Here is a 14,023-nt window from a genome sequence, read left to right as displayed (position 1 = left end):
TATATAACATCAATATAATAATACCATTAAAAATAAAAGGAATTTCATTAATACAGTCTTTTAACCTGTTAGGAGAGAAAGAGCTGTAGACTATCACAGGTGACACTGGGGGAATGGCAGGACACAACCTGGACACGTCACAATTCCTGTTTTGCGATCAAGTAGAAAAGTTTTGGATAAGCCAATTGTCAATAATAGAATCGTGATATTTAACAAAGTTTGCCATAGTTGAGACCCAAGTAATAAATATTCCTTCTTACCATCTGCATAAGAGCAGTTTTGCAGCAAGTGAAAACAGAAGGTGAACTTAAGATACTACTCCGTAATACAAATTCACGATGGCCAACAGAAAACTAAATTAAAGCAGTGTAGCAGAGCCAAACTCGGGAAACAGATTTTTCAAGGTCCCTGTTTTTAAAGGCGCTGTGAGAAACGGCATGAATAATTTGAAGCTTTTTATTTAAACATAATCCTTTAAATTCAAAGTAATATCTTAATGTCATCGCAGTCTGAGTTACAAATATTGTTAAAAATCCAACATAAATTGTGTCAAATGTAAAAATAAACCAGATACTTTAAAGAAAACGCCACATTATTGTATTTCCAAACAAACTATAATAATTTTGAGCTTTCCGTGATTCATTCTGTGATCATAAGAAACAACCATATAGCAAATCCAGTGGCTGGCTTCGTGTGTGACTGTCTGAGGTCTGTTCCTCCCATGATCTCCTCACACAGCAGAAACGCACCGCCTTCACCCCCTGGATAATCTCAAGGAGAGCGAAGTAGACAATTGTTGCATGTACAGTTAACGTTTACAGGCCCTGGTGTTGAGAAGTAATACTGCTATGTTGATAGGATCAGAATAATAATTGATAGGATCTGTATTTCTTATTCCCATGCCTTTCCGTCACTTCCTCTTCTTTTACCTTCACTCTGCATTTAAATCCTCTGGTTTCCTCCCAAACTTAGTGTTTGTAATGCAGAATTACAGGAATGTCAAAAATAATGGTGCACATTAAGAGAAGAAAACACACGCACACTCTTTGACTTCATGACAGTGTGAAAAATTGGCTTCTGGGGGAAATGAAAAGAAATGGTGCAAGAGTATGTGTACACGTGTATGTTTTCATGCTGTTTTGAGCGAGTGAGTTAATGTGCCAGTGTATGAAATCACTCCTGTGGGGCAGACCGGCTTCTGTTCACAAACTGCATCCTGTCACAATCCAATTACTTTTCCATTTCCTGCATGCCCTGTGGTCTTGTTGCTGTGCATACTGTTTAAATACCACAGAATAACTTATGCCTCTGTTTGCATGATCGCATGCATTAACACACACACACACACACACACACACCAAATTCTGCTTATAACCACACAACCTCGATCCATGAAATATTCATTTAGACAGGGTATTTACACCAGTTAAGTATCTTTCTCAAGGGTGGCAGATGGCTCTGCACTATGAAAATTGGATAACAGTGGGGAAAAAAGGTAAGAAAGGAAGTATAAGGAATGAGAAACGATGAGGAAAGGAATAGAAGAGTGATGTGATGTTGTTTTGGGGCTTTATGGATGAAATGTGGAGCGATATGGTGAAATAGATGAATAAATGATACTTCTGAAAACTCAGATTTCATGAAGGAGAATGAATCTGGTCAGACAGTCTTGCAGTGATTCATATTCAAAGTTCTAGCCTCATCATGTTGCTCATGCTTTGTGTTTATGACAAACAGATGAAAGAGACTGAGTGAAAGAAATCTCTTATGTGCTGCAGTGCAATTATCACTGTCAATGCATCTGTACACAAAATGAAATCAGACCTATGGGCTGCTGCTGGTTGCTGCACCTGAGTGTGCACACACACACACACACACACACACACACACACACCCCTCTCTACATGACACTTCCCAGTTACTGAGGACTAGAGATGCCTACACAGTCACTTGAAGCAGATGGGGTTTGACCTTTACCAGCCTACCTGCTTTGTATATCCCCTCTCTGCTTCCTTACCGTAGGATTGAATGAAGGAGTGTAAATGAATGACTGCTTGAATGAATGAAATTTTCACGAGCACATAAGATGAGAGATTTCTTCTCCATCTTTTTCATTCATGTCACTCTGAACAACAAGCCTCCATCCCTGCAGAGAATATTGATTTGCCAGTGTGTTTTGGTCATGCTCTGTCTTTTTTTTTTTTTTTTTTTTTCACACATGTCGGCAGATTCTTTTGAGCGATCAGACCAATCTGCTGCACTGGGAGCAGTCCTCTATTGGAGAGCAAGGGTGAGGGTTTGGAAGGCAACATTTTCTCTCCCTCTCCTCTTTCCTTGCATTTAAAGCACAATGTGTGTGCATGCACAGGCGGGGGAAGTGAATGCAGAGGTGCATGTGTATTCGCATGTAAGGCAGGCGTAGTCTGTCAGAGCCTTACCTGGTTCTAGTCACACCCCTTCTCCTGCCTCTTTTTTGGTCTGCTCCATCACACCCCCCCACCCTCGGTGGTTTCTGCTGCAGTATAAGTCACAGCCTGCACTGTTCTCCCTGACATACACACACACACACGCACACACACACACACACAGAGCGACGGACATGCACACACACTCATACCAGCGCAAATCCTCTTACAACTCGCCAGTGCCCAGAGCAGATTAAGGGGCTGCACATCTCCAATTGTATTCCAAATGTGCCACCTTTGCATGGGTCTCCTTCCTTTTTCTTCTTGCACTTTCTTCTCTTCCTTCCTGCCACAACTGGACTTGTCTGCAATTGCTTCTGCTGCTGCTGCTGCTGCTGCTGCTGCTCCTTCCTCCTCCTTCACTCCGTCTTCAACCTCTGGCAACTGGCCCATTTGCCTCTGCAGCTGAGATGACCAGGCGGCAAGCCTGACGTGAGGGAAGGAACTCACACAGACAGAGGTAGAAGAGGTGGTGGGGAAGGAAAACAAATAGGCGCTGCAAGGTAGGAAGTGAAGGATTAAAGCAGAGCTGAGAGCCTCTGGAGAAAGAAGCAAGGCAGGTGGGGAGGAGGAGGGAAGGAGGGAGGGGGTCAGCACGGCCAGGTTTGGAGATTTGGAGTCGGAGGAGGAGGAGGAGGGGGGCGAGGGGGAAATAGGAGAAATAGGACCTATAGTTCGGAGAGGGGAGAAAAGGGGGGAAGAAGGAAAGAGCTGAGCGCTGACCATGAAGGCTCTGTTGCTGCTGGTTTTGCCTTGGCTCAGCCCGGCCAACTACACTGACAATTTGGGCAACCTGCATATCCTCTATTCTGAACTGTGAGTACAACAATCAGATTTCCTCTTGCATCCCTCCCATCATCAGCATCACTCCATCTCACCCTTCTCTCAGCAGAACATACAGCTATTGTGTTCCACTGTTTATGCTCATGCAGTGCATTCACACCATTCTGTGTGGAACCATGTTCACATTTGTTTCTTCGCTTGAGGAGTATCCAGTCCATGTTGTAGAACTGAGCAGATTGTTCTTCTTGGTGCTTTGGTTGCTGTGGGATGCAGCAGAGCCAGCAGGTAGGGCTTAATACTGTCCAGGACAGTTTGCTCCAGAGCAGCACTGCAGCATGGCATCGCTCCCCCTTTCTTCCCTCTCTCTTCAGCAGCATGTGTGAGTGTGCAACCATTGTTGATTGGATCAAAATGTCAGCGATCATTTGCTCATGGTTGTGGAGTTTAAACCACGGGATGTGTATGTTGAGTCTGGCTGAGGATATGGTTGGTTGTAACCATGGTGTTTGTGGGACAGAATTTCACCTCAGCATTAAAAATTCATGGCAGTCAACTCACATCTGTTCACTACACAATCATCTACAGTCACCATGACGCGTTTTACTGTCTGTCTTTAAGCTGTAGGCTATCACAAACCAACAGCACATCTTCTGGCAAACATTTTCATGGCCTTTCTTTTGAATTATTGTTTTATCTTTACCACACGATTCTCAATGCAGACTTCTTTATATGGATAATACCCATAAAGTGGTCTCAATAATGGTAGCACTTTGTCAAAGATTCCAGAGTCCATGACTACTTTGAGTAGTCCTGCCAGTAGTTGGAATGGCTGTGGCTCTGTTGTCTTTCAGGTTGCAGGTTCAATACCCGATCTTACCCTCCCCACATGTTGGAAGTGTCCTTGAGCAAGACTCTGAACCCCAAACTGTTCCCATTGGATGGATAAGATGCCTTGCATGACAGCCACATCCTCCTCGTTAGTATAGTGCAATGTCTTTGCAATATGGCGTGGGAAGACCAGGGTTCAATTCCCTGATGGGGACAACTAAAAGCTTTTCTTTATTTTAAGGAATGTCCCTCCAGGACTATTAAAGTGTATCTATTCTATTCTAACACTGCCATTGATATCGTTCCTGCAAAAGTGTCAAGGCCTCATATTGTAAAACAACATATTTGGATAAGCAGCCATCAAATATTAAGTCAGCTTATTCAAAATTCATCCATTGATATGAGCCATCTTTTTACACAATAATATATGTTGTATTGTCTTTGTTTCGACTTCTCATCTTGACGACTGAGTTCTGGGGTTTGTGACGGCCCCAAAGAGCTGTGCTGTGAGATAGGTGATGTTGACTTTGCTCAGCGGCTCTGTGTGAAGCCAGGGCTCTCTGATCCCTCAGAGCTGGTTCGCTGCTCCTTTCTCCAGTCTGACGGAAATGTCCCATTATACTGCTTGAATACATGGAACAATGGAGCGCCTTGCAAATCCCCTCATTTTATTGTATGCTTTCTCTGTGTTGAGTGGGGCTTTAGCTCCTGCAGACACCAAGAGCCCGTGTTGGGTGGCAATGAGGCCAAAGCTCAGAGAAGAAAGATGGTGGCGGTAAATGGACTGAGTAGGTGAGCACCTGATAGCATATGAGTCGTGTGCGAGAGAGGCGAGTCAGGTTGAGACGAGGCAGGAGGGTAGAAGGTCACTTCCTGAACGTGCTTTTCATTGGGCCGTATACACAACTGCTCCAGCGATGACACCGAGCACACCAAGTGAAGAGGATTCTTCACTGAGGCCGAGCTTGCCAATAAAATCTTCAGATTTCTCTCAGAGGTCTGTTTGACAAATATTGACCGGCTGCGTTTTGGAGAAGGATTCTGTACCGGTGACACTGAGGTTTGTTGCTGATTATGACATGACAGAGAGAGAAACCAGGAGCAGACAAACGCGGACGTGGTGTTTTTCTGCCTGGCTAGAGAGCAGTGGCATACCATTTGTCTTTATCCACACTGTTGACAGGAGCAGCCGACAGCTTCTCTCTCTCTCTCTCTCTCTCTTCCTCTGTGATGATATGCTTCACATAGTTACTGCCATTGTACTTGGTCAGCAGGAGCCACTACAAATGCAGTACAGAAAAACCACTGGATTGTGGTTTTTCACGTCTTGCTTTTGAACACATCCATGCTTCTTCCCTCTGTTATCATAACCTCCCCTCAATAATCTCAGTGCTGTAGAGCAATGATGATTAATCTATGTCCATTTCTGAGCCTGAGCTGGTGTGTCTTAAACACCATGATTAGCATAGCCTCCGTGCCTTCAGTCCTCATCTAGACGGCGTTTGATCACTGCGAGCTGCACACACTCCGGACATCTTCAGCATGGACGCATCCTAACAGGATTAGCCACCCGGCTGCCGCACACTCTTTGGATCATAACAACGCGAGTCGTGTATTTAAACCAGGTCCTTTACTGAGTCAAAATCGGCATACCGTGCATTGCCTTCTTTTGCCCTCTGCTCCAAGTGTGGGGCAGAACTCACTAATTAGACTTATGTTAGGATTACATATTAATCTTTGTTCTGTGGTCTCCGGCAGCTCCCCCCGTCTCATTGTGTCTTGACGGGGAATGAAAATGGCATAATACAGTGGAGGGATGAAAATCAACCTAGCAAAATACTTCCTACAGGGTGGGATCTACTCTGTTCCATTAATGTTAGATGGGCAAGATGTAATTCATCTAAATTGAAAGCTGGAAAAATCTATTATCTATTTGTCCATTAATCCATCCAGCAACTAAGAGAAAACTGCTAACACACACACTAACCCACTCATCATTCAGCAAAAAAACATCTATATCTATACACTATCTGCCTCATTGGATTGCATTCATTTCATGACACACACACACACACACACACACACACACATTGTAATGGAAGCTGTGAATTGTTTAGACAAAGTCCATTTGCAATGATATGATCAAACAAGAAAAGAAACAGCGCAAGGAGGAATGTAAGCTTGTTTGTTAACAGAGACATGCATAAACTTAATAATTCACTTTACACTTTATATAAAACCAATAATTACCAAACAGCATGTCAAAACACACGTTGGATGCCATCGTAACTAAAGGCTGCAGTGTGCGTGCTGTAAGAAACGGTCCCAAAAAAGTGTTTGAATATGTATGTATTCATATATTCATGAGGAGATGCATGTAGCAGGTCAGAGAGTTTACATTAAACAAGCCTTCCTCTCCCATGTCTCAGTTTGAGCAGAAAGACTGCAAAATGAATAAAAAAATCAAGAAAAAAGGGACTGAGTTTCCTTTTTAAAAGGACACTGTGACATTTGTCTCTGTACTGCAATACACCCTGACATCAGCATTCGATTATTTACATTAAATATACCACTTCAATGGCATTTTTACAGACGACAGGAATATTGTGAAAATAATTGTCAAACTGTTGACCTTTGAATCTGGCTGGCCATCATCTATTGGTTTTGAGCCTTGACATGTTCAGAGTGGAACATTTTCAACAGCTTGCTGTCTGCAGCAGGCTAATCTGCAGGAGGGGGTCCCATGTGAGCGGCCAGCAGGGTGTAACTGACAGCAGAGAGGAGAGCACTGTGGGGTTAATCTGTCACGTGAACAGTGCCCCGTTGGGTACCAGGACTTTGGGTTGGGCTGACCAGCACTTGGCTGTATGTCAGCCAGTTGTTCCGTGGGACGTGGAGGTACACAAACTAAGACACTTCCAAGGAACCTTTTTGACACAGATTGAAAAATATGGACTAAAAAATACCAAAAGTAATGTGGGACAGTGGCCTGGAGAGGATTCTCTGTCATCATGTACTGTAGCATCAGGAGGGGGTTACAGTTAGGTTTCTCTGCACTCCAGTAACAGAAAGTTAGTATTTGACAGCAGGGCTGGAAAACAGTCTTTGTTGAGGTGGACATACGTAAGGTGCATTAGTAAGCTGAGATCCAGCTTAGCCAGACAGCAGAGAATAAACCAGTTCTTGTGCTTTGCTTCCTTTGCTCTTCTTCTGTGTTGACGAAGGGAGTGTGAGATTGGCCTCCAGGTTGAAACCAGACACGGACACTGTAAATGTAACATAAATATTCTTCCAGTCCGATCATGGGGTCAGAGCTTGGTTGATGATTGTGCGTATCGACTGGTGGAAAAAGCATGACTCAGAGTTTGGGCAGGCTGAAAAAGGCTGACTCGGCTGAGGCCTCGTTCTATGTGATTGTAAACACTGGGATGCAATAAGCACACCCAACCTGCCCAGCCACTACTCCTTGCAAAGGAGCACAATGGGAAGGTTGAATCCCAAACAGGCAGGATTTATCTGCGGCTGTGTGCATTCACTTTTGCTTTCAGCTAAGCATTCATCTTCTAAGGTGTTGAGAACTGGCACCCAACAATCTCACCTCCTGCTTTGATTTAGCGGATCTGTCTTTGTAAACAAGCTTATCCCAATTTACCTCCCATAGCAAGGACAGTCCCCTCAAGCTGCAGCCCCACCCCCCTCCCCATGTGGCAGAGGGGATTACTCTTTGCAGCAGGCGGATCCAATCAACACACGAGCGCATCCTCTGATTAACACTCCTCAGGTTCATCATTAACTGGATTACTCCGTCTTTATGTCGCTCTCTCCTCTTCTGCTCCCTGCCTCTATCTATCATGCTGTCTTGTCCCTCCTCATCAAATTTTTAGTTTATGAGTTAGTGATAGACTAATCTAATCACAGCAAGATATTCAACACTTTATAATCATAAATTCAATTAATGGTTGCCGCCGCTCTCCACCCAGTAGCAGCATTCTTATTAAGGTGCTGTGTTTGTGCCTGTGACTCTGGTAAAGCCACAGGTGCTTACCCAGAGCTCAGTGTCTTGTTTTCTGCTTCTTCTGGGAGAGTTCACAGTTGTCAGCCTTGGTCTGATTAAAACAGTCCTCAGCTTGGTGGTGCTGTTAGTGCAGTCTTGTGGTGGTATTATGGACAATGTGATCCCCTCAACTGTAAAAGGACCAAACAAGTAGGACTTCAGTCCACTTCAATGTCATGGAAGTAAAGAAGAAATGCAGCGCAGACCAAACATATCCTGATGAAACAAACTCGGAGTGTGACTCTTTGCAGCAGATTGTCATTCCTGTATGTTTAGTGTAGTTTATGCAATCTGTCATGAGCTTTCAAGTAGTAAAATAAATACCACAATAATCATTAGAGAGCATCCATCACGATATCCTGCCTGATTGTGATATTTATAAAACCTCTGTCAAAGTTATACCATAAAACTGTTCTCATGCATGCTGCCTGTTTCCTTCTTTTAATCTAATATTAGAAGTGACAACAAAGGAAACAGGACTACCATGGATTAGTTTCTTTTTCTGTGAACAAGTCAGAATGAGCCACAACTCGTATTTGAGAAATAGTTTTCTATCATCATCAAGTGGGATAGATATTCTGCAAGGCCAGGGTCCATACAGAATTATTCACTTTCAAAGGTTGCTCCTGTGACATTGTTTTCCTGTTCATAAAAGTAACAAGGAGGAGATAGAAAGGATTTCTTGGCAGATGGTTTTGCTAAATAACGCAAGAACAGCAAACGCAGCATTTGGTTTTGTTTTCATTTCATTTCTTTTTGTTTCTTTCATGAAAATGGAAGCAGAAATTGTACAATAATTTCCTTTACATTTTCAGATCAAGCCTTCCATAATTGGAAAGGACAAAGAGAACCAAACATTTTCTTATAGTTAGCTGCCCTTTCTTCAAAAATTATTTTCAAAAGATGGTCTTATATCTTTGATATCTCCGACAATTATGCCGATACTGTCAAAACTATGATTATAAATAATAGAACAACAAAACAAACAAATGGGTAAACAAACAAAAGCCCACGCGGTACAAACTTAAAGCTCAGAAACAATTGATCCAGTTTAAATTTCTAGCCCATGACAGTTTTCTTCATATGTACATTTCTTTTAAACAGCACAACCTTTTAAACTCTGTAGTTGAGAATTCCATATCTTTACACCAACAACTGAAATAAACATTTGTCTCGACGTAGTTCACACAACTCGGTGCTTCAAATCAAATCTTTTCCCATGATTGTCATCTTCTGAAGTGAAAACAAATAACATTTGCAGGTTTTCTGGAACAATTCTATTTAAGGCTTTGAACATAATTAGCAATGTCTGTAATTCTATTAATTCTGTAACTTTTAATAGCCCTAATTTACCATATAAACTGTTGGTTTGTTATCCGCATTTAAGTTTTTTTTTTACAATATAAACAAATTATATTGCTCTTATGTATTACCCCTCATTTCTTCCCTTGTTGAAAGGATTTCTGTGTGGGAGAAACAAAAGCCTGTGTCTGAGCTCTAAACTAAGAAGTTAAATGTATAATCAGCTGTGTCTGTGCATCCCAACATTCATTAGTGCTCTAAGAATAGACCCAACACCTTCTCACCTTTTCTATCACAGGAGGAATCCTCCCATATATCACCATTTGCACACACACACACACACACACACACACACACACACACACACACACACACACATACATGCTCACGATACCAGAGGAGATGCTTATGTATATTCTTGGGTTTCTTGCATTTCAGGTATAGTTTGCACATTTTTTTTAGAGCATCAGAAAATTGACTGCTACTCATTTCATCAACAGAAAGTATCAGCTGCTGCTTTTTAAATAATATGGCAGCAAAAACAGAATAAATAATGACGCAATAGTCAGTCAAAATGTGGGTTACCTGACAGGTGGAATTTTTGCCCCCCCTTCGATGTACAATGAGTGTTTACACATCAAAACAGTTTTCATGATCGCACTGCACGTATTTGAGAATGCACACAGAGTACACAGCTCACTTTCTAGATATGACTTTACTGGCATGGAATTGTCACCTCAAAGGAGGTAATTTGCACCATGTCCCAGAGTGTGTGTCCCAACACCATTGTCCGTGGCACTCAGGGAGCGGAGAGAGTATTTGGGTTAGGAGGGATAATCCACTCACCCCTAAAGAGGATTGGAAAATCTCGCAAGCTTTGATGAGTTGTGAGCTGGTGTTTATTTCGCATCACAAGAACGGGGCAGTTTGTGTCACAGCCAGGGCGCTTCGACACGACCATTGTGCCACAGATTGTGTTGTGGGCGATTGTTATTGTACTTTGAGCAGGTGGAGGAGCAGGAAGGAATCGGAGACAAAGAGCGCTGAAGATATTTCAGTGTCTTTGCTCTTTATTTTGCCACAGAGGCAGGGATTGTGAGAACTGAGGCTGATCAATACGGGGATACAGCAGTGTTAATGTGTGTTAATGTGCACCATCTAAACTCCATGATCATTCCCAGAAAAGTTTTCTGAGACTGTCTCTCGCCACTGGAGGATGAACCCATATCTATTCAGTGGTCCATCTTTTATTAACTATTTTACTGCAGATTTATATAAACAATTAATATACCCTTACCTATTTTTTCTTTTTTTACTCCTTTCTCTTTTATTGCAAATGTGCAATATGATACGATGAAATGACGTACAATTTTATGTTCTTTTATTTGTGAAATTCAAAACACAATAAAACTCTGTTTAAAGAAAAAACAAACAAAAAACAAACAAACACACTTAGCCATTAAAACTCTTAGCGGCTGATTTATGGCCACAGTGTATATTCAAATCTTATTGTCTGGAGGAAGGAGATTCTAATTAACAGGAGACAAAGCCTTTAATAAACCAGGCTTTAAAGGAGACTTATCATGCTTTTAAATCCTTCCTTTTTACATATAAATCATACAGTTGTGGTCTATACAACGCGGAACTGCAATGCTTGGGTCTGAATTCCTCATTATTAGAGCTCCACAGGCCCCTTTTCAACCCCTTTTCTGATGTGCTTCTGAGAGCAACTCGTTTTGGGGCGGTCTCTTCATACCCCGCCTCCTCTCCAGGTTGCAGAGGTGATACTCGGTTCAACTCCACCCTGTTCGGCCATCTTTGTAGTTTGATAGAACAGATACAATTATCTAGCGGCGCAGAAACTTTATATTCACACATTATTTACAAAATGTCAACAAGGGAAGATTTGTCCATCCAGCCATACATGTTGGAGCCAGAGTCGGACCCGGCGGAGCGAGATGAAAATGACCATGATGCACCTACAGAACAACGTCTTCATATGGATGTAACGCAATGGTGTGTTACTATATTTACACTAACTTCTCCATCCATGCCCACTACTACAATACTGCCTGTATTACAACGACTATTTAACACAGAAGTTACATTCTAATCTAAAACGAGCACACAGCGCTAACATATGAAGACAACTGCTAATGCTAACAAAACAATGACAGGGACGTCTTATCATCACACTTTTTAGCGTTATATACAGCTTACCGAAGTGCTCTGTTCGTCGTCTCCATAGATAGAAGGAACTGACCGCTCAATCAGACCAAGTCTTTCGGCAAATCCTTCTTTATACTGGCGGAGGTTGTTGAAGCAGTCATCCTTAAAGTGCTTCGCGCACACAAAAATGACCTTACCCACAGATGTGGGTACATTTCTGTGAAAAATAAAACTCAACCAGGCACTTGGAAAAGGTTCTGATGCTGGGAGACGGTGTAACGAAGCTTGTGGGTTACTACATCCAACAACCGAACATTTCGACTTATCCTCTCGTAACTTCGGCACCCTTAGGTTGGACTACAAAATCGCAGCGAGAAACAAAAATGGCGGATTGCTCGAAATGTCGATGTCCTAATTTGGCAGTTCCGCCGGGAATACTGTGACGTCATTGTTCAAAAAACGTAATAGAGAATAGAAAAATCGAAACGGATCGCAAAATATGACCAAAACAGAATATAAAGATATCAACGGAGCACCTGAAGAGACTACTTTGAACCTTTCTGTACTTCTAAACACTCTAAATATACAACAACATGCATTTAAGGGCTAAAAAAGTGGATTTAGCATGATATGTCCCCTTTAACTAAACAATGGCTGTGTGCTGCTGTCTTGAAGACTCTGCTGAGATAGCCTCTAAATTTCTAACAATTACCAATGACTATAACTTGAATCTTTTGTTTCCTGTACTGGAGCTACGTCTGTATATTTGATTTTAGTCTTTCTTCAAGTTGGAAAATCACAGAACGTAAGCCCATAAGATCTTGTGCGCTCAGTCAGCTGCTCTTTCAGATTCAAAGTCTGTGTACATTCATTAATCCTTGAAAAGACATTTTTATGAGGTTTGGGTGGTCTGTGAAAATGTATGTTAATAAAGGAACCTTTCTTCATAGGCAGTTGCCCATCTCCACTGACTTGACTGTGGTTTTGCATTTTCCACTACCCCTGGTGAAATGAGGGACTGTTGACAGAAGTTCCCAGTTCCATATGGTCAGCGCTGAGCAGCTGCTACACACCAAGACCTATTGAAGGATTAATGCTGGAGAAACAAGGAAGCAAGTGTAGCAGAGAAGAAATAACACTCCAATCACTACTCCTACATGGTGATTTGGGAGGTTGTGAGTCTATATACAGATAAAGGTATTAACCTGAGCTGGGAGGCATTACATTTAATTGTTACACAGCAACACAAGCTGTGTAACAGTGCAGTGGACACAATTAAAGGTGGGATCTGTTGGCCAATTAGACTCATTTAACTCTTCTTTGTGTTGGAGAGTGGCGAGATATTCATATTTTTGATATAGAAACCACACCAAAGAACGTTAAAAAAACAACCACACATTTGTCACCCAGAATGACATTTATTTGTATAACTGTTGTAAAAAATAAAGGAAACACTGATTCAGCATTTTCATTAAATAACGATATGTAACCCTGATGTATTCAATGTATGAAAGTCATCTCTTATCAAGTCAACAATTTCTTCTTGTTCGTATCGTCCAAATATTGTTAGTTTAAATTTTCTTATCCTGTTTTGCAGTAATTGCAGATATAAACACAAACTATTACATTTTTCATGTTTTATTCCCCATCCATTTAATTTGTGCAGCATATTATGAAGAAATCCATAATTTTCCATAAAGTGCAAGCTTGCATTAAAACTAAACCAACAAGATTATTTTGAAAATGACAATAGTAATGTGTAAAAAAAATATTGTTATTTACTGTTGTTTAAGTTTCACGTTGGGGTTGGTCTGGTTCTGTAGCACAGATGTTGTAAAGTGGAAGTAATGAGTCGTCAGCTTTAGGCTAGCAGACTGAGGGGCACTTCTGGGTCGCCTGTACTCAGTTATTCACCGGGGCGACGGTTTCCCTGCTGACTTTGGAAGCTCTGTTTCAATATTTTCATCAAACTAAGAAACATTTCAGTGAGTCTTGCTTGCAGCTCTGGAGCAGTATTGCCTTATTGGTTGGTAGAGCGGTCGTCTCCCAATCAGAGGATTGCTGGTTCAATTTCCATCTCCACCTGTCCACCTGTCAAAGTGTCCTTGAGCAAGACACTGAACCCCAAACTGCTCCCAGAGGATGAAGTGAGTGCACACATTTATGGTGTTTTCTGACTTGCAGTGAGGTGGTTAATTGGAATAATACAACTCATAATTTTAATGTAAATGGCAGGAAGGGAAGGACTGAGGAATTCCAAGCTTAATGTAGCTGGAATGTGAAACTCGGTCTCTTTGCTCTGCCTCTAAGATGAATCACTGTGCTTGTTTGTTCTAATTAAAATAACATGAATGACATGCAAAATCTACTTTACTGCAGGGACATTGTTCCTGGTGTCTATGAGCCTGCACACGTACACATT

The 14,023-nt window shown here is 41.8% G+C and overlaps 1 protein-coding gene across 4 annotated transcripts in view; it reads left to right on the top strand.

Moving 5' to 3' along the window:
• The window catches only part of lnx1 (ligand of numb-protein X 1), a 48,362-nt gene that overhangs the window by 13,966 nt on the left and 20,373 nt on the right, over positions 1-14,023 (top strand). The window contains exon 1 of one of the 4 annotated variants that reach the window (XM_080473417.1): positions 2,551-3,281. The exons of 2 other annotated variants lie outside the window; for them this stretch is intronic. In XM_080473417.1, the coding sequence (XP_080329543.1) occupies positions 3,190-3,281 (92 nt within the window). In that variant the 5' untranslated portion in view covers positions 2,551-3,189. Of the gene's footprint in view, positions 1-2,550; positions 3,282-14,023 lie in introns of those variants that run through there. One more of the 4 variants, XM_080473418.1, reaches the window with a different exon arrangement.

Source organism: Lipophrys pholis (assembly GCF_963383615.2).
Source record: "Lipophrys pholis genome assembly, chromosome: 10".
Taxonomy (NCBI): domain Eukaryota; kingdom Metazoa; phylum Chordata; class Actinopteri; order Blenniiformes; family Blenniidae; genus Lipophrys; species Lipophrys pholis.
The sequence above is the reverse complement of the archived record's forward strand: the minus strand, read 5'-3'. Positions and strand labels throughout refer to the sequence as shown.